At 44.0% G+C, this 22,460-nt stretch overlaps 2 protein-coding genes across 8 annotated transcripts in view; one reads left to right on the top strand and one right to left on the bottom strand.

The window, feature by feature from the left end:
• The window catches only part of UBN1 (ubinuclein 1), a 39,383-nt gene extending 25,259 nt beyond the window's left edge, over nucleotides 1-14,124 (bottom strand). For 2 of the 4 annotated variants that reach the window (XM_032397662.1, XM_032397664.1), the window contains exons 1-7: nucleotides 13,398-14,124; nucleotides 8,365-8,652; nucleotides 4,984-5,070; nucleotides 4,325-4,420; nucleotides 3,823-3,957; nucleotides 3,015-3,118; nucleotides 1,871-2,309 (exon numbers count right to left, since the gene is read on the bottom strand). In XM_032397662.1, coding sequence (XP_032253553.1) covers nucleotides 1,871-2,309; nucleotides 3,015-3,118; nucleotides 3,823-3,957; nucleotides 4,325-4,420; nucleotides 4,984-5,070; nucleotides 8,365-8,613 — 1,110 coding nt within the window. In that variant the 5' untranslated portion in view covers nucleotides 8,614-8,652; nucleotides 13,398-14,124. Of the gene's footprint in view, nucleotides 1-1,870; nucleotides 2,310-3,014; nucleotides 3,119-3,822; nucleotides 3,958-4,324; nucleotides 4,421-4,983; nucleotides 5,071-8,364; nucleotides 8,751-13,397 lie in introns of those variants that run through there. The other 2 variants (XM_032397665.1, XM_032397663.1) reach the window with 2 other exon arrangements.
• A 111-nt stretch (nucleotides 14,125-14,235) lies between these two features.
• GLYR1 (glyoxylate reductase 1 homolog) overlaps nucleotides 14,236-22,460 on the top strand; it is a 34,008-nt gene continuing 25,783 nt past the window's right edge. For 3 of the 4 annotated variants that reach the window (XM_032397674.1, XM_032397672.1, XM_032397671.1), the window contains exons 1-3: nucleotides 14,236-14,338; nucleotides 15,377-15,413; nucleotides 16,477-16,556. In XM_032397674.1, coding sequence (XP_032253565.1) covers nucleotides 14,301-14,338; nucleotides 15,377-15,413; nucleotides 16,477-16,556 — 155 coding nt within the window. In that variant the 5' untranslated portion in view covers nucleotides 14,236-14,300. The remainder of the gene's footprint in view (nucleotides 14,339-15,376; nucleotides 15,414-16,476; nucleotides 16,557-22,460) is intronic. The other variant, XM_032397670.1, reaches the window with a different exon arrangement.

The following is a 22,460-nucleotide window of genomic DNA, read 5'->3' as shown; positions in this document are numbered from 1 at the left end:
GGAATGGCATTAAGTAACTTTCCAAGAATAAGCCTTCTTTTCCATGCAACCATCAAAAGTGATGAGGGCTTTAGAATAATATTTATTAAGTGAAGAAAGCAGGAAACAATTATTCACAACTATAATTACAACTGCATAAAAACATACACAGAAGCTAGAAAGGAATAAGCAAATTGAAAATAGTTTTCAGATTGGCAGAATGATGGGTAATCCCCATTTTCTACCCCATTTCCCAAAGTTTCTTAACACTGTTATAGTAGAAGGGCCAGGTGATGACTGAGTATCGATTTCACATACGAACACTGTATTTTCATTTCAGTATGTCAATTTGTCCTGGTCACCCTTCCCACCAAAACCCAAGCCTACTTTATCTGTGGGATCCAGAACCCTGTCTCCATTGTCCCAAGAGAGAACTTGGTAATCACTGAGGAAGGACTGCTTGCTCAGGGTTCATCCAGGGGACTCCAGAAAGCGAGACTTACTTGAATCATAACCCAACGCCGATTCATGTTAAGCCACTTTGTTTCCATTGAATTGGTCCATCTTTCCCAAGAAATTGAAATAATGAGTCTAAGTTATCAGACTAGAGCACTACCTATGGTGGGGGTAGGGACACATCCAAGAATGGTTTTGACTTTTCTCTAAAGAAACGACTGGCTACTGCCACATATACCTCACTCAACTTACTTAACAAGACTTTCAGAAACTACAAAACAATTTGATTACAAACCAGAGGATTGAGAAGAACAAGGAGTAATTTTTTTAAACATAAATTCTGAGAGCAAACACAGAACAGTATGCTTAAACATGCCAAGTTCAGATTCAACTACTTTCACCTTAATGTCCTATTAAGATATACTCTGAATCCCTAACATGGCACAATTCATTTATATCATCACATTCAAACAGAATACTGCACATAGGCTAACGAGGAAGAACTAGAAATCCAAGTAAGACATTTGCTTTACTTTGCATGTTGTGCTTAAATATTTCTTGGAAACAAGAAAATCATTTGTAGCGGTGGTTAACATTTTACCCTACCCTAAAACACAAGAGAGATTTCATGTCACAGTGATTCTGAAATCCTGTGAGAATCACTGGCTTAATACTTAAGCTACAGGGTATAAATGCCACAGGAGTTGCATTGTAAGTCATGATGCCCAAGGTAAAATGCTTTTTTAGCTAAAAGTCATCATAACTAACGACCCATGCTTGGTTTATGCCAGTAATACATTACCGAATTGACAATTCTCAGCACTCTAGAAATCAACTCCCAATTGCCAACGGCTGCTATAGCCCAAAGACTGTCGCTGTTTTTAATGGTTCACGGACAATATTAAGGTTCAGCTCCTTTTTATTTACCACACCTTAGGCATTCCTGTAATCACTACCTAACGCTGATGATGGGCAAGTCCAAGGAGCAACGGAAACCCAGTTTCAGCACGTACTCTATGTGTAACATTCATCTGCAAACTTTTGTGAATTTTGAAAACTTTCAAAAGATTACTAAAATGACGGATCTGTGCCTCAGCTGCCTGCTGCCAACACTATTGTCAGTCTATTGCACCAAAGGAAAGATATTTGTGGGGAAGGAACTGATAGGCAGGAAATGGAAAGACAGAAATTCCCCCCGAGAAGAAAGTAGATTTTCCAGGAGTGAAAGAACCACAAAAGGCCTAAAAATGATGCCTGATGCGCAGAGCTTACACGGTTTCCTCACTTGGGAGGAGAAGAGAGCTTGGAAAAGCTTACACTGAAACTACCAACTCACTAAGAATTGCTCTGGGCAGCGAGCTTCATGTGATGCAGAACCAGCGTCAATCTGCCCAAACCGCTTCCAGGAAAGCCCGGCCACTCTGTGTCACCATACCTGAGCCAGCTCCTTAACGCGCTTCTCCAGGGGTGCAGGCAGGCCTTCAGGGAGGGAAGAGGGCTGCCTGAATTCCTGGTCCAGTCCCACCCCAAGGGAATCGCTCTCATCATCCATATCACGGAAGGGGCTTCCTTCTGGAGACTCACTGAGCAGCTGCTCCAAGTCCAAATCAGTCAGCGAGTCCATGGCAGTGGCTGCCTGGAGCAAGTCGTTGTCAGAAGTGGAGCCAAAGAGTGAGAGCAAGGGGTCAGAGGTGCCCTCCAATTCCCGCAGGCCCTGAGCTTCCACTGACGAGACCGCTACGGGCTTATGGTCTTCGTCCCTCTTTCTCTGAGCCTCCTTCTCCTTCTGAAATTTCTTTAGCATCTCTTTAACACTCAAAGCCCCAGAATATTTCTTTTTCTTCTTCTCCTTACTGGCATTGAGGGCCGTGAAGCTGCAAGCAAGGAGGAAACTGGTTAGGAGGGCTGCAGTACACCTCAAAAGGGAAATTCACGAGAGACAGCCCCTGCTCCCAGCGCAACTGTCTCCAGGAACCTCAGTCACAAGACCACCCTGTTAGTCCTCCTCCCTCCTCTTGGCATATGGAGCTCTTTCTTGCTGGGACCAAAGCTTGAGATTTAATACAGGTTAGCAAAACACTGTCACAGAATGCTAAATATCCGATGTGTTTTTAAAAACCACTGCCAGGCTGAAATAAAAGGTTGCAAAAAAGGGGTGGGGGGCAAGAAAAATATTTAAAGGGAATAAGCAGGAGTAGCAGCAGCAACTTGAAGGGCAGCTGGGGTGAGACCAAGTGAGGCGAAGACAGCAGGACCACAGAAGACAAAGGGAAGTGGCAGAGACGGAAGGAGAACTGGGGCAGAGGAGGGGTGCCCAAGAGAACAAGAAACATCAGCAGTCACACAGTGACAGAAATCGCTGCCAACACTGACAGAGGGCCAGAGAGAAGTCCCATGTCTGACACACAGAGATGTGAGAGCACCAATGCCCACAAGGGCACTGTGGGAGGCGTGAGGGGAACAGAAGGCCAGGCCCTGCTGCTTCTTCTGAAGCTGTGAGGAGGAGGGCACATCAGCTCCCAGGTGTCCTGCCCTAACAGTTCAGATTTTATCCTAGCAAAGAAGCTGCTGCCTCTCACCCGGCTTTGGAAAACTTGGACTTTTTCGATTTCTTCTCCTTGTCATAAGTGTCATCTTTTTTCTTCTTCTTTATCTTCTCACCACCTTCCTTCAACTTCCGCTTCTGAGAATTAAAGACAAGGCACAGTTACACGGCTCCCTAACTCAGGGAGCAAGTGCACTACACAGCACTGGCCTTGCTCCGCCCAGGGGACATCCTGAGAGCTGCCTTATTTCCTTCATGAGCAACAGCTTTCAGATCGGTCCCTGGACCACAGACCTGCAGCAGGTCAATACAGTGTTCCCATTGACAGTGTCTCCTGGAAGCACCCAGGGCTGAGGCAAGAGGCCATTCTGTAGCCTGAAACTTTTCTAGTTCAAGTTAGCTGTATATGGGCCCTACCTCTTGTTTAAACAGTGGTGGGCAGATTTCAAAATACACTGATCTTAAGGCTAACTTGTTTTTGTTGGGGTGACAGCCCTGGGAACTGAAGTCCTCTACATGTCCACAGAAGAGACACAGCAAGGCTGGTGCAAACTCCCCTCACTCCACACCCTTCACTGCCCTAGTCCCCACCCTGAGACCACCTTGAGAAACAAATCCCTGCCGAGCCTGCTGGGACACAGGCGTGGACACCTCCAGGTCCACAGCACCTGGCCACGGTACAGGTGTGAGTAGTGACCTGTCAGCCTCGGCAGGGCTCATGCCTTTCCACCAAGCTCCTGAGCCATCCTAAACCAGCAGACATTCTGGCAAGTCACCTACTGATCTTATAAAGTCATGTAAAAAAAGCACTTCTGAAATCCAAAAGCAAGGATCGTTCTAACCTTTGGAGATTTTTTCTTCTTTTCTTTAATGAAGTCATCCTCAGATTCTGATGCTTGTCTAAATTGCAGGGTTCCAGAGTTAATGTAAAATCCTCCATACTTTGTAGTCAAAGAAGCAGGAACAAGCTCATCATACTGAAGGGGGGAAAACAAATGGTCAGCTCCAAGTTCTGGTACTAATAAATAGTCCAAAGGTGCAGAGTGGGTCTTGACAGAGCAGATATGACTCTGTTCTTCTGCCACTTTTCAGACAGCGTGCTAAGGCCTGCTTCTGGTCAACCACAAATGTCCTAGCTCAAAGGTGTTTGGACAGATCTGGTCATCATTTTTAGTAAGGGAACCATGGCCAGATCAAGCATGTCACTTCCTCTCTCTCTAACTCACCAGGGCAGCCTTTCCTTCACAGAGGGCATGCGCACACTGACCCAATCTCCACCTCCAGGCCATCACCAATAGAAGCTGGGGTGTGGTGGTTCCAATGGCATTTTCAGTAAAGACTTACCGCCTCAGAATTATCGATGAAGGAGTCAGATTCATCGTAACCGTACCCCATGTCAATCAGGTCCTGTAACCGATCTTTTCTACGTTTCTTTCCACCCTAAAATTTAAAATAGGTCATGTGCTTTTTCCATGTGTAACTATGGTAAAAACCCATAGCATAAGGCCTACCCTCTTAACAACAAATGTTTTAAGTCTGAGGTCACGTGCTTTTTCTGATACACAGAATTAATTGTTGCCTTGAATTCCATCAACTAGTGACTAAAGGTTGTAAATCAGTGGGTCACACACACACACACCCCTAAGCCCACCCCAAACCCCATTCCCTTGAAGACCTTCTAAAATAGAACAGATCTGTATCTGCACAAAATGGCCTAAGACAGAAGGAACTAAATGGCTTTGTATGCTTTGTATCAAAACTCTCATTCTAAGCATAAATTCTAGGAGTAAAACGCCCTTCTTGCTCATTCATCCACTTAGCTTCACATACTAGCGCCTGCCACATGCATTGTCTGTACCTTAATGCATTTATCTAATAACTGCATTTTGTTCTCTCCAACCTCTGTACTTGTTTAGATGATAATCCACTAAAGGAACATAAAAATGTCTGGAAACCTCTCCCACTCAACGAGGTTGTTTTGTTGCCCAAGAGAGGAATCTTACATATTTTTCTTCAAATTTCCGGGCAAGGGCCTCCACTTTATGCCTTTCCTTTTCTTCATCATTGAAAGGATCTGAGAGATCTTTCTTCTGTAAAGAGACCATTCCACAAAAATAAGAGTCACAAAAAATTCCCACAATCCTATTCATAATACCTGCACTGACTACTCAATACGCATAAACTGCATAATAAAAACAACTGTTTCAGAAAAGACAAGAAAAAATACATGCTACTGTCCCAAAAGGTTTACCTTCGTTGCTTAAGAAAATAAAGTTTCCATTCATGTAATTCAACAAAACTAAACGCCTACAATCACCCACCAGAGCATTAGGTCCTAGAGGGCTCCAAATATAGCAAAGGGCCTTTAGTTAGGGATGCTCAACCTGTATAGAACTGTGTTTCAATATAACTGGTTTTCTTTGTAACCCTAAAAATTATTTTACGCATTTAAAAACATTACTCTAAGAAGGTCCATAGGCTTCATTGACTTCCAAAGCAGTCAATAGCTCAAAAAGGTTAAGAACGCAGTGAAAGTAGTGCAAGCCCTTGAGAGCTATTCTGCTGTACTGGTTAGTAGAGTGGTATGAACTTGCACTTCCTTCACTGCTACCAAAAGTCAAAACCAGGTTCACAGCATTCCCTTTCCCTGGAAGCTTATCTTGATGGATCAGTAATCTCGTCTTTCCTCCCAATGTCAATATGCATTCCAAATATTTTCATGTGGTTTTCCAAAGTTTATTTCTACTCCATAAACTTACTGTTGCATTTTTCTCAAGTAAATTTTCCAGAGTTGGACTTTAAGCTTCTCTGGCAAGGAAACTTAATTTTAATAAAAGACTCCTATGCCAAATACATTTAAGACTTCAGAGTAGACCAATATCACTAAAGATTGGATGCCTATCTTAAGACAAAACTCTATTACCCCACCCTCCCATCCCTGCCCACTGGAATCCCATCCACTCATGAAGGACCAGTTAAATGAGATATTGTGGAACGTACATATAAGAGCCACAAGTGAGTGGTCTTTAAAACATGCACTCATCTGTACCTTCTAAAGTTTTCTATAATGATCACATATAACCTAAGTGATTCAAATAATTTTAAGAAATGCCACCAATCTGGGGCGCCTGGGTGGCTCAGTCGGTTAAGCATCTGCCTTCGGCTCCAGGTCATGATCCCAGGATCCTGGGATCGAGCCCCACATTGGGCTCCCTGCTCAGCAGAGAGCCTGCTTCTCCCTCTCCCTCTGGTGCTCCCACTTCTTGTGTGCTCTTTCTCTCTCTCAAATAAATAAAATCTAAAAAAAAAAAAGGTTAAAAAAAATTCCAGGAATCTAGAGCAGTACTAGATACAACGTGTACTCTCTTATGTCTTGCAAAGAGTAGTTGTCCAAAAAGTACTACTTCCTGCATGCATGAAGGTCCAACTCTGTCCAAACACAGCATCCGGGATGTAAGCTCTCTGCTGTCCAAGCCCTGCAGGGCTTTGTATTTGTATCAGACTTAAACAACTGCCACATTGTAACTCCTGGTACCTGTGTTGGCATAATTCTAAAGTACCTACAGGACTGAAAGTTCCTTTGAGGCTGGGATAGTGGCTTCTCCACCTTTATATAGTCCTCAGCATCTCACCCAGTGCCTTTACATTATAAGAAACATATGCTAACTGAATTACTATATGAATCTGTCAGATTACATAATACTTTGAAAACCACAGAGTAGACACAAAGATTCAGGGTTCTGAATCTGAAGTCCAGGAGTGAATCCCCTGAAACTGAATCCAAAGTTCTCTGTGTATGCTCCAAACATTTTCCTGCAATGGAGAAGAACTTCTAGATCCCTCAGAGAGGTGAAATCAGAGCACTAGAGTTCTAATTTCAGTTGAGCCCATATATAAAGACCTCAACCAATTCCTGCTACTGTCTCTTCCTCTCAAGGAAGAAGATCCCATTCCTACTTTGCAAAAGGAATCATGAACGGATTTGAAATTATTTTTTCTCATCTTGCCCAATAGCCCTCATATAAAAGGTTGACCCTTGGCACAAACTTACTGGCCTCCATTCAGCTAATCAGATCTTAATCAAGGAAACACATTTTTGTCTGAGCAAAGAAAATAGATAATCCTCCTAACCAAAGGCACTCACCCCCAAAAGCACAACAGTGAATTAGAAGGAAGGAACACTGGCCACTGAGTTATGCCGCTAAAAATTGTACCTACATGATCTCATTCTACCCTCAAACACCCTGTCAGCCAGGTACTAGGCTGATCCTCATTTTACTAAGAGCCACTCTAGAGACCAAAATACTCCAAGTGTGGGACCCTACTAACCTTTGCCTCAGAGCCTAGCATAGTGCACCAGGGTAGGTGCTTGTGCTCTTCACCTATTTCCTACCCATGCTGTAGGATTCTGTTCCGTTTATGTAAAACACAAAAATGTGTAAAACTGATCTAAGCTGTCGAAAATCAGGGCAGTGGGCGTGGGTAGTATTTTGGAAGGGCAGGAAGAGGGTTTCTGGTGTTCTGGAAAATATTACATTTTATAATCCAGGCACAGGATACAAGGGTGTGTTGAGTTTGTGAAAACGCATCAAGTTATGAATTTATCATATATGCACTTTTTTATGTATTTAATTCAGTAAATAGTTTTTTTTAATTTTACAATGTTAATGAATTATCAGAACATCAGTAATAGCTGAAGCTGGTGATGGGTACATGGGGGCTCATTATACTACTCTCCTATTCTGTGCATGTTTGAGAAGTTCCATACTAAAGAGCATAACAAATCTGCCAGGAAAATAAATAGGTCATTTTAAAAAACATTTAAGAAATCAAACTGATTCTCAAAAGACCTGAAAGGTACAACCCAATTCTGACAAACAAAATATAAAAAAACTCCCATAAAAATAGGTTTCTATCCATCCAAGTAAAGAAACTATCCCGAATCTCACTGTTCAGAAGACATGAGCAGTCAGTGTCTTTTTTTGTCTGCCCTCACACCAGGCAGAGTGAGATTCCATTGGAAAAGAAAAATGTCCAGCACAAAATTCCAGTGCTGTAACAGCCAGGGGCTGGTCACATTTACACATAACATGCACACCTTGGCATGAAAGGCTTCATTGTTTATTATTAGCCATAATTCATATTAGCCTTGGATGTACAGTGTTCTCTCTAGCATAAATCAGGAAAATGGTTCTAGAAAGAATTCTATCCTTTCCTGCCCAGAGGCAAAACCAGCACACCTTGTAACTGCTTTGGACTGAGTGCCGTGATCTTGGGATAGCCAGAGCCTTTCTAATCTTGCTTCCACCTTCCAGAAGTCCCTTTTGCACAGGATGTCCCACGCATTATATCTGCAGACTGAGTCTGGGGCTGCTGGGGCGTACCTTGTCTGCAGGTTGAAGGCCTTTCACCTTCCCTCGTATGTTCTTCACCAGCTCCGGGTAGAAGAACTCTGGACAGCGCTTGTGATCTGGCTCAAAGAGGGTGAGTGTAATCCGAACAGCTGCTGCAGCCGGCTCAGAGTCCTGATGCTGTTCTGTTCCCCCAACCTCCTCTTTCCGGGATTTCTTCAAAAATGCAGGATTCAGAGAACCTGGGAGAGAGGTGAACTGGACCCTGTGGGGCTCCGACATGGCTACCAACAAGTCTTAGCAGGTGTCACTGCATGGCTTCTGTTAACATTAAAAGAAGGGCCAGGTCAAACCAAGATGATAAAAATGATGATTTTTCCTGTTCAGCTATTCAGATTCAAGCTTAAAAGAATTTCATTGTCAAGAAGAATCCATTGTTGGGCGCCTGGGTGGCTCAGATGGTTAAGCATCTGCCTTTGGCTCAGGTCATGATCCCAGAGTCCTGGGATCGAGTCCTGCATCGGGCTCCCTGCTCAGCGGGGAGCCTGCTTCTCCCTCTGCCCCACTCTCTCTCTCTCTCTCTCTCTCTCTCTGTCTCTTATGAATAAATAAATAAAATCTTAAAAAAAAAAAAGAATCCATTGTTAAGTTGATCTTAATTACCACTTATTGCTTTTTTTTCCTTCAATACTATTCATCTTAAATATACCATTTTTAAATATAAATCACCCCAAATCCTATCAGAGATAGTGTTCAACATACTTCTTTCTAGTCTTTTTTTCTATGCCTAGTCAATAGTTCTTATATGTTAGAGAATCCATGCTGACAGAGCCTTAAAGAATCCTCAACACTGCAAACACCACCAGAGAATATTTTTCATTTAATTTATCTAACACTTTTTTTTTTTCTGGCTGACAATCATCTTTCTTAAAATCTCTGTATTTTCATCACCAGCAGTACACTTACATTTAGGGCCCATATTTACAATGAGAAAGTTTTCAACAGCTCACAGAAGGTACTGCCTCCTCTGGGGTAAGTAAAAAACCAGCATCTCAGGAGGAGTGTGGCTCGGCTCATTTCCTAACACACCAGCCTCTGTCCACCCACAACTGGGCCTCAGCAAAGTGACAAATTATCACATGCCAAAGACCTTCAAAGTTGCTTGGAAATGGTCAAAATAGATTGTAAAGCTCAGAATACCAAGGGTTTATGGAATATAAATATCCAAACACACACACACTATAGTTTTTGTGTGTGTGCTTCAGGTATAATCTTATGTCCTGCTTTTTTAAACTCACACTCTAGTATGAACTTTCTACCATGACACTAAATAAAAATATTCACTGAAGCCTTATTTATACAGGAAAATGGTAAAAACAACCTCGATATCCAGCATTAAGGGAATGGTTGGGAAAAAATTGCAGCTTTTTAAAAGTGATTTATTCTTATAATCTATAAATTTTGATAGAGATATACAATGCTTGTCATACCTCTTACAACTACTTTTTCCTGCTTCATTACTGTTTAATTTAAAGTGAGGTATAAAAGAAATTTTAATTTAGTTTTCACACTGAACTCTTTAACTTGGCTTCTTCCCAGCATCAATCACTAACCTTTCTTTCCCCTGCTGATTTGGCATATGCTATATAGTAATGTATTAGACATCTTAAGATCTATTACGGAAATCCAACCTGTTAGATTAGTCTAGTCTAGTATATCTAGACATTCTTTAACCAAAACTATACTGTTTTGAAAAATTTTTATGGTATATTTTAATATCTTCAATCAAAAATTCATCTTTATTATTCTTCTTTTAAAAATAATAGTTATTCCAGCCTATTTATTATTTCAGGTCAACCTAGGAATCATTCTGACAAGTTTCAAAAAAAAGCTCACTGTATTTTGACAGTAATGAATGATTAGTAACTAATTCAGGAAGATTTACACATATCACATATATCCACATATAAGAATGTCTACTTGCATACATGTAATGTTCATTTTTTTCTACTATGACCAAAAATTGTGATCGCTAAGATCAGGCAATAAAATATCTAAAAATGAAGAGTTAAAATTATTCTAAGTAGGCAGCAAAGTGATTAGCAGCAGCAAAACAGGTTGGTAGTGCAAAAAACCATCATGCACTAAAATGTTGGAAAGAAATTCCCCTAAAAAAAACTTTGAAGGCCCCCAGGACATTCGTGATGCCCTGGGTTGTGAAAATAAATCACAGCTGAAAGCTGAGGCTTAAAGGTCCCCCACTGACACAGCAGGCAAAGTCACACTATAAGAAGGGAACCTTCAAGTTAACAGATGGGATAATAGGAAGTTCACCCTGGAAGGGGCAACCAGGTTCCTGTCCCTGTCAGGCAGTAATTTTTAAAATGTAACCTCATCATGGTCCAAATTTTAGACATTGTAACTTCATTCACCTAGATGGTAAAACTGCTTCTCTCAGTTGTGTGACTTTAGAAGTAAGACTAGAGAATAAAGTAAATCAAACCTATAACATATTAACACTTAGTAGTTAGATTTTGGATTAAATTTTATAATCATCACAATAATTACTTGCTACTTGTTACTAAATTATTTGAAACATTTAAGAAAAATCAGACATATTAATGATTAACCTATTAGACTTACAATTTTAATTTGAAATGGTTAAAAAAATAGAAGTTTGAAACTGTTCATTTAGACCTAACTTCTACATCTATCAGACTTACATGAGTTATGTCTTTGGAAAGATTTTACCATCAGGCTTATAAGTTTACCATTTTAGAAGTTTGAAGTATTTGAGAGAAAAAACATATACAACTTTAAATGCAGGGGACCTGAGTGGCTCAGTAGGTTGATCAGGTCTTGATCGCAGAGTAGTGAGTTCAAGACTGGCTCTGGGCTCCACGCCCAAAACAAAACAAAAACAAAACTTAAAAAAAACAAGAACAAAAACTTTAAATGCAGCTTAAAACATTTAAGGGTATTCAACATTGCAAAAAGAGTTCACTGTTTTAGCGGAATGTAATTTTTTAAACTGATACCTTAACTGAAGCTTTGTCAAGGGTCAAATATTTTTATTTTTATTTTTATATAACTACTCTTAGATTTGTTTTTTTTTTTTTAAGATTTTATTTACTTGACAAAGAGACAGCGACAGAGGGAATACAAACAGGGGAAGTGGGAGAGAGAGAAGCAGGCTTCCCACCGAGCAGGGAGTCAGAGGCGGGGCTCGATCCCGCACCCTGGAATCATGACCTGAGCCGAAGGCAGATGCTTAACGACTGAGCCACCCAGGTGCCCCCTATTCCTAGATTTGTAATTGGAGGGCGCCTGGGTGGCTCAGTTGGTTCAATGACTCTTGGTTTGGGCTCAGGTCATAATCTCAGGTCCTGAGATCAAGCCCCGCATCCCACTCAGCTTGGAGTCGGCTTGGGATTCTTTCCCCCTTCTACTCCCTCCCCCTCTGCTCCTCTGGACCCTGCTCTTTTCCTCTCTCTCTCAAAATAAATAAAAATCTTAAAAAAAAAAAAAATGTGGGAGTAAAACTTAAAAGGCTTAAGAAAAACCAGGTATTTAAATACTCAATTTTAGGGGCGCCTGGGTGGCTCAGTCGTTAGGCGGCTGCCTTCGGCTCAGGTCATGATCCCAGGGTCCTGGGGTCGAGCCCCGCATCGGGCTCCCTGCTCGGCGGAGAGCCTGCTTCTCCCTCTCCCTCTGTCTGCTGCTCGGCCTACTTGTGCTCTCTCTCTCTGTGTTAAACAAATAAATAAAAATCTTTAAAAAATAAATAAATAAATAAATACTCAATTTTAACAAGTTGAACATCATTCTAAATAAAAGCACAGTATTGTACACACAAAAACATCCCTCCCAAAAAACCTCAACTGGTGTTATCAAAGAAACACTAGCCTTCTTTTGCATCTTGGTTTATTCCCAGGAATTACACATTTTTTTTCATTATACATCCTCTTAACTGTTGTATTTTCAAACTGATTATCAGTGAAACAGAAAAACTTAATTTTGTATGATTATGTAGTCTCTTTTTTTTTTAAGATTCTTATTTACCTAACAGAGAGAGAGACAGCGAGAGAGGGAACACAAGCAGGGGGAGTGGGAGAGGGAGAAGCAGACTCCCCACTGAGCAGGGAGCCCGATGTGGGGCTCGATCCCAGGACCCTGGCTGAAGGCAGAGGCTTAAGGACTGAGCCACCCAGGCGCCCCTGTAATTAGTCTCCTTACTGAACTCATTTAATGGCTTCCCCCCCCCCCCATAGGCTGTCCTGTCATTCCCAGAAATGAGATTTTTTTCTTCTTTCTGAAATGTCTCTTATTTTTGTTTCATGTCTTATTGCATTGGCTAGAACTTACAGGATAATATGAAACATATATTCTTTGCCATGCTCTGACTCTCATGGGAATGCCTCTAGGTCCACTGGGATGTTGATTTAAAATTCACATATTTTATCAAACCATTAAAATATCCTTCGATTGCTCAAAAATTAAGAGTTTTAAAATTAGGAACGTGTGTTGAATTTTATGAAATCGTTTCCTGGAATCTTAAATGTGCTTTCAATTACCGGTTTGTCCTTAAGGCAATATAAAACAGTAAATGACAGCTCCTGAAACTAACTGCCGGTACTTTAGGGAAACTGAAATCCAAGAAAAACCAAGCTGCGGACAAGCCAACTCGCTAAACAAATAAACACACAAAAAAACACTCTTAAAACCAAAGTCCCCCTATAACAAAAACACCTACAGGAGATGCGTGAGCCTCCGCCACCTTTTCAAGCAGAGGGCGACTCAAGTAAAACTCTAAGTCGACACTTAGACATCGGAGTCTGCAACTGGGATTGGGACCTTTTCAAAAATCGTTATTTTCCACCCGGAGTGTTTGGGCCCTATGCTGAACTGCTGTGAACAGTTCCCCATTCAATGACTTCGTTTTCACGTACTGAAACTACGCGAGCATCTGCCTTCCTGTTGTCACAACAGCCAGCTCCCAACTTCTCTAAAAGTGTCAAACTACAACAAGGCGTACGTGAGAGCCCGGTCCCGACAAAGACACGCACCTTTGTCCCCGGCGCGACGCAGGCTACGGCCCCGAGGGCCGCACTCGTCCCCCCGCGGCCGTCCTCATGCCGGCCCGGGCGCCCGGGCTGCGGCGCTGCTAGCGGCCGGCCCCCGAGCCATGCCTCCCGGCGGGCGGCCAACCCGCACCGCGGCCCATGGCCGGGTCCCCACGCGCCCGGGGGGAGCCTCGCCGGCCGTGCCGCTGCGCCGGCCCCGGAGGAAGCGGAGAGACGCCGGCTCCACGTCGGTCGAGCAGCTCGGGACCTTGGGCAGGCTGCAGTGGCGCCCCAGGAGAACTTGAGGCGGCGGACGCGGGCTCCGAGCCGCTCCCCGGACGCCGGCCGTTAGAAAGCGCGCACCGAAAGACCCGTCCGCCCCCCGGGCGAGGCCACTCAGAGCCCGCCCGGCGCGGGCCCTGGGCGCGAGCGGAGGCTGGCTTCCAGGCCGCGCCGAGGTCCGTCAGGGCAGCTCCCGGTGCGGAGACACGGCCGGCCCCCGCGCAGGAGTAACGGCCGTAACGGAAGCGCAAACGGGAGGGGGCTGGAGGCCAGAGCCCAGGGGCGGGGCGGGGCGGGCCGCAAGGCCGGCTCCCTCGCGCACTCGAACGGCCACACCGTCGCCGCCACCTCCGCCGCCTCAGACCGCGGGCGCTTCGTTGTCACGAGCCGGAGGGAGGGGGAAGGAGCCGGGAGTCTCCGGGATCCGGCGCGCCGAGACCGCGGCACCCGGGTCACGTGCCGCTCGGCCGGCCAATGAACTCCTGCGGGCGCGGTGACGTCAGGGCAGCGGCGTGGCCGGTGACAGCCGGCCCCCGTCACGTGGCCGGGCGCACTCCAATGGGCGGCGCCGGGGCGACTTGATGTTCCCGGCGGCCCGTGCGTCGGCGGTGGTTGGGTGGTAAGATGGCGGCTGTGAGTCTGCGGCTCGGCGATTTGGTGTGGTGAGTCCGGGCGGCCAGGGCTAAGCGAGGTGCGCCGGGGAGCTCCCCCGCTGGGCGCGGGGTTCGCGGCCAGCCCCGGAGCTGCCTTTCTATGCGCTCCAGGCTGCGGAGAGAGGGCGAGACGAGGTGCCGGCGCTGGGAGCGACGCCGGGCGGAAGGGGCAGCCCGGCCCCGGGGGACTGAGGGCGAGAGTGGCCGCGGCGGGCCGGGCTCTGAGCCCCAGGGCCGCCCGGGGGAGGGCTTCGCTCCGCACCTGCACGCCGGCGGCCACCGTGAAGGGAGTCTCCGGCGCCGCACAGCTCCCGCGGACGTCGGGTCCTTGGGGTCTTCCTGAGGCTCCCCAGAAAGCGGGAGAGCCGGGGAGCCCGCGGGGCCATCTCGCCTGGGCAAGCCCGTCAAAACTCGCGTTGCGATGGAACCGACCTGTGCGGGCGGCTTGGCTGGGGGTGTCGAAACCGGACTGCTGGCGCTGCCCCGCGAAGAAATGGAAGGGAGACTTCTCCTTTACAGCCGAAGGCTTGGCAGTGACCAGTGCCTTCTTGGGTGCCTCTCGTGGTCTGCTTCTGTGTGCCAGACAACCGCCCGAACCAAGACTGACTGTCGCCGCTTCCCTGGAGCGACGTAGTTCACTTCTCGACCCAGAGGAGGGTTTCCATTAGCATTTGTCAAAGCCGGGCTGGTCTCACGGTGAATTAAACCAGACTTTGTAAGGGGAAGTCTGTGTTTAGGGAGCAAACTACCCCCCAGCCCCCGCCAAGGGAGGCTCTAGACAAGTGACTCTTGATTGGTTTTGTTGTTCTGTATTCCTTGTCACCAAAAGAATGCACATACCTTATGCACTTTTGTATTCCATTTCTGAAGAGTTTGGGGCTCCTGGGCCCAGCTGTGGAAGCCAGATTAAGAACTCCTGTTTGCCAGCTTTTGTTTTGGCACTTGAGGTTGCAGGTGGAGAGTTAGGAAAATAAATTTCATGTTGAGTGGGTTGAAGGAGATGGACTGGCTTTTCCAGGGCAAATGCTGACTGTGTGTTTTCTCTAGGGGGAAACTCGGCCGGTATCCTCCTTGGCCAGGAAAGGTGAGTGTCTTGCTACAAATGGAAGATATCTGAAGTTGAGCTTGAGAAGGTGGAGAATGTAAGATTCATTCCCCTCAATTTCTGGCGTTTAGTTAAACTGGACCTATTTAAATAACAGTTTTTCTTTCTCTACTTTCCGTTTGTTTAGAAAAGACAATATAATATAAACCAGGTCATTTAATCTACAGTAAATGCTAATCTCTTGAATCAGAGATGGTTTTGGTGAAGTTTTTTAATCCTGGAAATCAATTCTAATTTGAATTTAGCTTTACACTTAAATGTAACAAAAGGAGAAGAAAATAAATTCTCCAGGAAGAGAGGAATCTAAATGTAGGTTAGTGAAAAGTCAAAGTATTTTTGTCCCAACTAAGTTTAAATCTTCTTTCCATGTTACCATATGTGCTGCTCCAGTGCATCTTTGCAGAAGTTGGCATTCCAGATTTTGCATGAGGCGATCCGTCATAGCTTTCCAAATGTTCTGTTTTTATATTCTTGCTAGGAGCCCAGGAAATGTCTTTAGACTGTCTCTTTACAATATGGCATTTTCATTGCCTCAGTTGTTCTTCATTGTCATTATTACCTGTCTCAACTCTTCCTGCACAATTTTTTTTTTAATTGAAGCATAATTGACCTACAATGTCGTAGTAGTTTTCAGGTGTACAACATATTGATTCAGTAATTCTATACATTACCCAGTGCTTACCACGGTAAGAGTAGTCACCACCTAACATCATTACTTCACTGAAGTATATGTAAAAGTGTTCTCTGCATTTCTTCAGTGATGACAGGGTCACGTGGTTGGGGGAGTTGATGTTGATCTTATGCTTTTAAAACAGAGCCATTGCAGTAGAAGGGATATTCTACCTACTGAACACTGCTACATGGTAGATGTAGGGAACTTCTAGAATATTTGCACATTTCCACACATCTCAGTAGAAAAGTGCCAGACTTGGACATGTACTGCCTGGGTTCTTTTTAAGCCTGTTCCTTTTGTTTTATTTCATTTTTTTTCTTACCAACTTAGAAGTGTGGAAAAACCTTTCCCCCCCCCTTTACTCCCCAGATTGTTAATCCACCCAAAGACTTGAAGAAACCGCGTGGAAAGAAATGCTTCTTTGTGAAGTTTTTTGGAACAGAAGATCAGTGAGTAGTGCTCATCAAGAGTTTCACTTTCCCTTTAGGCGTTGCCCTGGATCTGAGCTGCTTGTGAGAATATTCTAAGGACCCTAGTTCATTTTTACTATAGTCTGTCAGGCATATTGTTCTGGCTTTATACCTAAATAAAAGGTACTATTCTTAGCTTATAGAAATTGTCCTGGGGCCAATAACAATTTCAGTCAAGTGAGAAATAGGACTCACTATCTTTTTAATATGATAATCACAATAAGATTATTTCTCACATCTCTTTATCGAATCCCATAGGTAGTTCTTTTTATTAGGGCCATGTTTGGTTCTCTTTTAATGGCTGGTTATCATTGTGGTTCATGTATGAGGTTTACAGTGAAATCAGAACCATTCATTTGAGATTCTGTGATAGGCCATGCAGGTCACAGTGAGGAGGAGAATGCGTATTTACCTGAGTTTCCAGTGATTTGTTCAGCTTTCTTGTTATTACATGGATTTGATTACCTGGGTGTAGCTAGATGGTTTAAGTATTTGCATTTCTACTTACGATTTTTAGAGAAAAATATAGTCTGGGGTTTGAAAAATTTGAGTTTTCTGAGGAATCTAATACCAATGGTTAAAATATATATTCCTAGAAAGTGATATATGATATTCTATAACAAAAGCTCTTACAAACAGTGTTCTTCACTCATTCAGGAGTTTATATGCCAGAGTGCTCAGCCTGGATTAGAGGTTTTTTTTTGTTTGTTTTGTTTTTGTTTTTTAAAGATTTTATTATTTATTTGACAGAAAGAGACCGAGCATGCACAAGGGAGCACAAGCAGAGGGAGAGGGAGAAGCAGGCTCCCCACTGAGCAGAGAGCCTGATATGGGGCTCCATCCCAGAACCCTGGGATCATGACCTGAGCTGAAGGAGACGCTTAATGGACTGAGCCACTCAGGCACCCCCTGGGTTAGAATTTAAATGGCATGTTTATCTTCACCATGCAGGTATACCAATATACCCAGTTCTCTGTCACAAAACAACTTAGCAGCCTTTTGATGACAGTATTCAAGGGAGTCACTGGCCCAGAGCTGTGAGAGCCAGAGACACTCTGGAAGCTGGAATGTTCTGGTAATGCCACTGACTTTACAAGAAAGATTGTCCTGGTATATAACACAAGTGCTAATTGTACAGCCACACTTCGAATTGTTGACACCAAAAGGAACTTCCAGAGAAAAGCAAATGTTGTGGTCCTTGCCTTTCAGGAATTCAGGTGACAAGACATAAACAGTTCAGATGGGAATAAGTGCAGAGTAAGTGATACAGGTGACTATTAAAGCGTTCTAGAACAAGGAGAGATCAGTGGAGAACAGTCAGGTCATAGAAGGGTGATAGAAGGGGTGCCTGGGTGGCTCAGTCATTAAGCGTCTGCCTTCAGCTCAGAATCATGATCCCAGGGTCCTGGGATCGAGCCCCACATTGGGCTCCCTGCTCAGCGGGAAGCCTGCTTCTCCCTCTCCCACTCCCTCTCCTGTATTCCCGCTCTTGCTGTGCCTCTCTCTGTCAAATAAATAAATAATCTTTTAAAAAGGTGGGGGAGGTGCCTGGGTGGCTCAGTCGTTAAGCGTCTGCCTTCAGCTTAGGTCATGATCCCAGGGTCCTGGGATTGAGCTCCACATCAAAAAAAAAAAAAAAAAGAAGAAGGGTGATGGAAGAGATGGAGTTAGAATCTACCTCTGGAGGACAGATAGAATTTGAATAGACAGGAAGAAGAAGGGCAGTGCAGGCAGTGGGAATACTGTGAGCAACTGGGTGTTAAGTTGGATGCGTGGGCAGAGAGAGGCTCCCCACCTGGGGTAAAGAACTGTGCTTGAGAATAACAGGCAATATGGTTGACCCAATTTGGTTAGCTAAACAAAGATGTACAAGTCTAAAATAAAAGTGGAAACTCTTGGGAAGTAGGGGCTTGATCAGATTACAGGAGGCCTGAAAGCCATTGTGTTCTTATAATTTAAAAAAATGCCGGAAGGTCAGAAGAGTAAATGGATGCCTATGTATAAAAAATACTACAGGTGAGACAGGAAATTGGAGTTGAGTGCATTTCAGCACTTAACCGGGCACACAAGTGAAGCCAATGAAAGGGATGCACTTATTGAACACAAAAATAACCTAATGGTGTTAGTAGTGGTGGTGGTGATGTGATTTCTAACTAAAATTCTTTGAGGGGATTCATAAGCAAGTGGATTTTGGGCAACTGTTAGATATAATATCTTTAAGCTTATAAAACTCCCTTGGTAGAATTCCACATAAACACTTATTAAAAAACAAGTTGTCACAGGACCAACAAATTATCTTTTTGTGGCTAGGCGGTTGACAATGAAAGGAAATGGGTAAGGATCTCCAAGCACTTCTCTGAAGGGAGAAGGGTTCTTAGTGATCAGTGATCAGCAGACATTATTTACTATCTTTAAATTATCTGAAGGTGAAGTGTCCAGGGAATTACTTTGAGGAAAGAACTCTGGATTTGATGCTGGCCTGCTGTGCATTCAGATGCCATCTCACTGCCCTACAATTTGGGCAAGCTGTTTTCACCTTTCTAAGCCTTTGTGTCCTTGCCCACATGTGGGATGATGTTCCCTACCTCGTAGTTATGCAGGAGAAATAGTGCCACTTGTTCGTAGGGTGGTGTGGTATACAGCAGGGGTTCAGTAAACTTCAGGTGGACATATATATATATTACAAGGGAGAGAATAGCTGGTAAGAAGCAGGTGGCTTTAAATAAGGGAAACTTGAGAGATAGAGAGGATTTGTTTGAAAAAGGAAGGCATTTGTATTGGAAATTCCTAAGGACTTCAGCCAGGTCTGTTTTTTTGTTTTATTTTGCTTTTTTGTTTTTTAAGATTTTATTTATTTATTTGAGCACAAGCAGGGAGGAGAGGGAGAAGCAGGCTCCCCGCTGAGTGGGGAGCCAGACACGGGGCTTGATCCCAGGACTCTGGGATCATGACCTGAGCCCAAGGCAGACGCTTAACTGACTGAGCCACCCAGGGGCCCCCAGGTCTCTTCTTTTGACCAAAAAGGCTTCAAACACAAAACAGTAAATTGTTCCACCTTTTTTTTTTTTTTTTCAATTGTTCTATCTTTATGGAAAAACTATGCTGTGCCTTGCCAGGAGTGCTATGTGCAGTTGAGTCCATGCTCCCAAAGGGATCTGATGGAACTAATTAAGATCAGAAAAGGGGACCAAGTCAGATCAAAGAGTAGGATTCTTTAATGTGAAAAAGTAAAGTCTGAAAAAGAGCACAATCAGAATTGATGAAATGATGAATGACCCTAAGGAGGTAAACACTGACCTGTTCATAAATCATCAGACATTTTCGATGGCAGCACTGTGAGTAGAACAAATGCTGTGGTGACCAAGTTTAGGGCATGCATAAGAAGTACTGTAGGAAACAGACTTTTGAGAAGCACTTTAGATGGGAAGTACAAGTGGACTTTTAGAGATGAGTACTGCTTTGTGAAGGGCAAGGCTATAGGTGGTTCCAGAAGAAACTGGGCTCTACCTCACCTTTGATGCTTGATGTAAGGGAGAGGGGCATATGCTCCTCGCACGTGTTGGTTACGAGGCTCTGACTTTGGTGGATAGGGCCTGACCCCATGGGGCTGCTCCTGAATTTCTGAGCAATATAGGATTCAGTCAGAGACGTTCCTTTTCAAAACTGAACACTATGTATGGAGAAAAATATTTATAAATAAGATTTCTTTAACATTAGCAGGGATCTTTACTAAAGAGTGAAAAGGGTAGTTCCTTAAGATAAAGAATTCAGTGGCTCAGTCAGTTAAGCCCAGGTCATGATCCGAGCAGGGAGCCTGTTTCTCCCTTTCCCTGACTTGTACTCTCTCTCTCTAATAAATAAATAAAATCTTAAAAAAAAAAGAAAGATAAAGATTTCAGTCTTTGAGAAAACTAGTTTTATTCTCTCCCTTCCTCTGTCAAACATCTGACAAATTGTGTTGATGTTCGTTAGGAAGAGAGAAGACCAGACCTAAGTCCAGCCGCCCCTGGAAGGGGAAGGACTTAGTAAGATGGCTGGATTCAGCTGTCTGAGCCTGGATGGTCAGTATGGGGGTTACTTATGGTTGTTTTCTATTTCATGGAGATACAAAGGGAAAAATAACTTTAGCATAACTTGGACAACTCTGCCAGGTGACCCCACCCACAGTTGTGGTCTCAGGCACATGAGAGCCCACCTTGGACAGGGAGTTGCCCATCAGAATAGAAACTGAGCTCGGGGTTTGAAGTTTTCATCAGTGGCCATGGATGGCAGAATGGAGGGAGCTCATTTAGTCTGTGGGTGTTCAAAAACGCTCAGAGACAAACGGTTCAAGAGAACACTACTGGCAAAAGAGGGTAGATCCCAAATGACCACCTGAGAGTTTCTGTAGCAGTCTTCATACCTGATCCTACAACAGCCATTTCGGGAAATGGATAGGATATTTGTTCTGGTTCTCACTTTTTAACAGATTTGTACACTGAGAGGCAGGAGATTTGTGGAGTTCAGTGATAGAATGTCCAGGATCCCAACCTGAGATACTTTTTTCATCAAGGCAGATATAAGGTATGAAGTGAGTACTAAAGTAACTCTTGGAGAAGAACCTGTGGCTTGTAATTACAAGCAGATTGGAGCCATCCGAGCATCCCTCTTTCTTTTCGCCTGGCACCTGATCGCCCTGCTTTCCCTACATCCAACACTGTGCAATAGCTGGAGAACGGAGCCAAATGGATGGTGAGCGTGCTGCTATTTGGACTGAGCCAGCAATGTCCCTCTGCCAGGGCTAGACAATACCTGTCCTAGAGAGCACTGAGTAGATTTTCCTCTCCCAGCACCAGCATCCATCCTACAGGTGACTCCCCTCATGGCTGAGACAGTAGACTCCAGGAGCAGGTGTGTCATGCACCAGAATTAAAGAATCTGGCACAAAAGAAGCAGCTGACCATATTGGCATAGACAGCGCAGCTTGAAAGCCTTCTCCAGCATTTGGGAATGTTTTCAAGTTTTGAAAAGAGAATCTTCTAAATCTATTTTATCTGCAAGTCTTTGTTGATGTCTGTATGATAATCATTGCTTGAGATTAACTGACAAACTCTTATTTTCTTTGTGGCTTTTTTTTTTTGGTTGTTTTGTTTTTTGATTTGTGGGTTTTGGGGTGTCTTGATTTATGAACAGCTTAGACTTGGAGCTGTAACAACTCAGTAATCTTCAGCCTCTTTCAGTGGTTTTAAAGCAGGGCAAGCATACAAATCATTTGCTCAGTACTACTCAAATCTAGATGGAAAAGCAACTCATGTCTTCTGTCCCCGTCTTTGTTCTCACCTTTGGACTGTGCTGACACGTGTGTGTTCTCCCTCCCACCCCCACCCAGGTCATTGTGTCATGCAAAGCCTGAGACACATACATGAGAGTTTTGGAGATTATTCGTAGACCCACATGTTTAATATGATGTGTACATGGTATGATTTTAACCTAAGGGAAAAGCAGGTCAGAATTATGGAAGTTTTTGAAAATGTGAGGTGTTTAATTTCATTTTGAGTAGAGTGTGTAATCTGAGAGTGGCTTATAGTGGAAAGTTTATATTCGCAAATGAAAAGAATTTACAGGAGGTGTATCAGAATACCAGGGTAAGTTTGCTGCTCCTCGCTGTGTTACAGGTGCAGTTACACCTGCAACCAGGCAGTAGCTACCCACCTGAGGAAGTCGTGGGAGCAGCCCTCTGGGTAGAGCAGCCCATGTTCTACAGCAGAGACCTTTATTGTTGATTTGTTGTTTCTTAAAGATAATACATGTTTATGGCACCCCCCCAAATTAAGCTATGAACTGTGAAACAGTTCCATTCATTCCTGTCCATCAGCCACCCAGTTACCAGCTCTTGGGCATCCA

The sequence above is a fragment of the Phoca vitulina genome, unplaced genomic scaffold (genome assembly GCF_004348235.1).
Source record: "Phoca vitulina isolate PV1807 unplaced genomic scaffold, GSC_HSeal_1.0 scaffold102, whole genome shotgun sequence".
In the NCBI taxonomy this organism is placed as follows: domain Eukaryota; kingdom Metazoa; phylum Chordata; class Mammalia; order Carnivora; family Phocidae; genus Phoca; species Phoca vitulina.
Note: the sequence above shows the minus strand (reverse complement) of the source record. Positions and strands in the feature narration are given on the sequence as shown.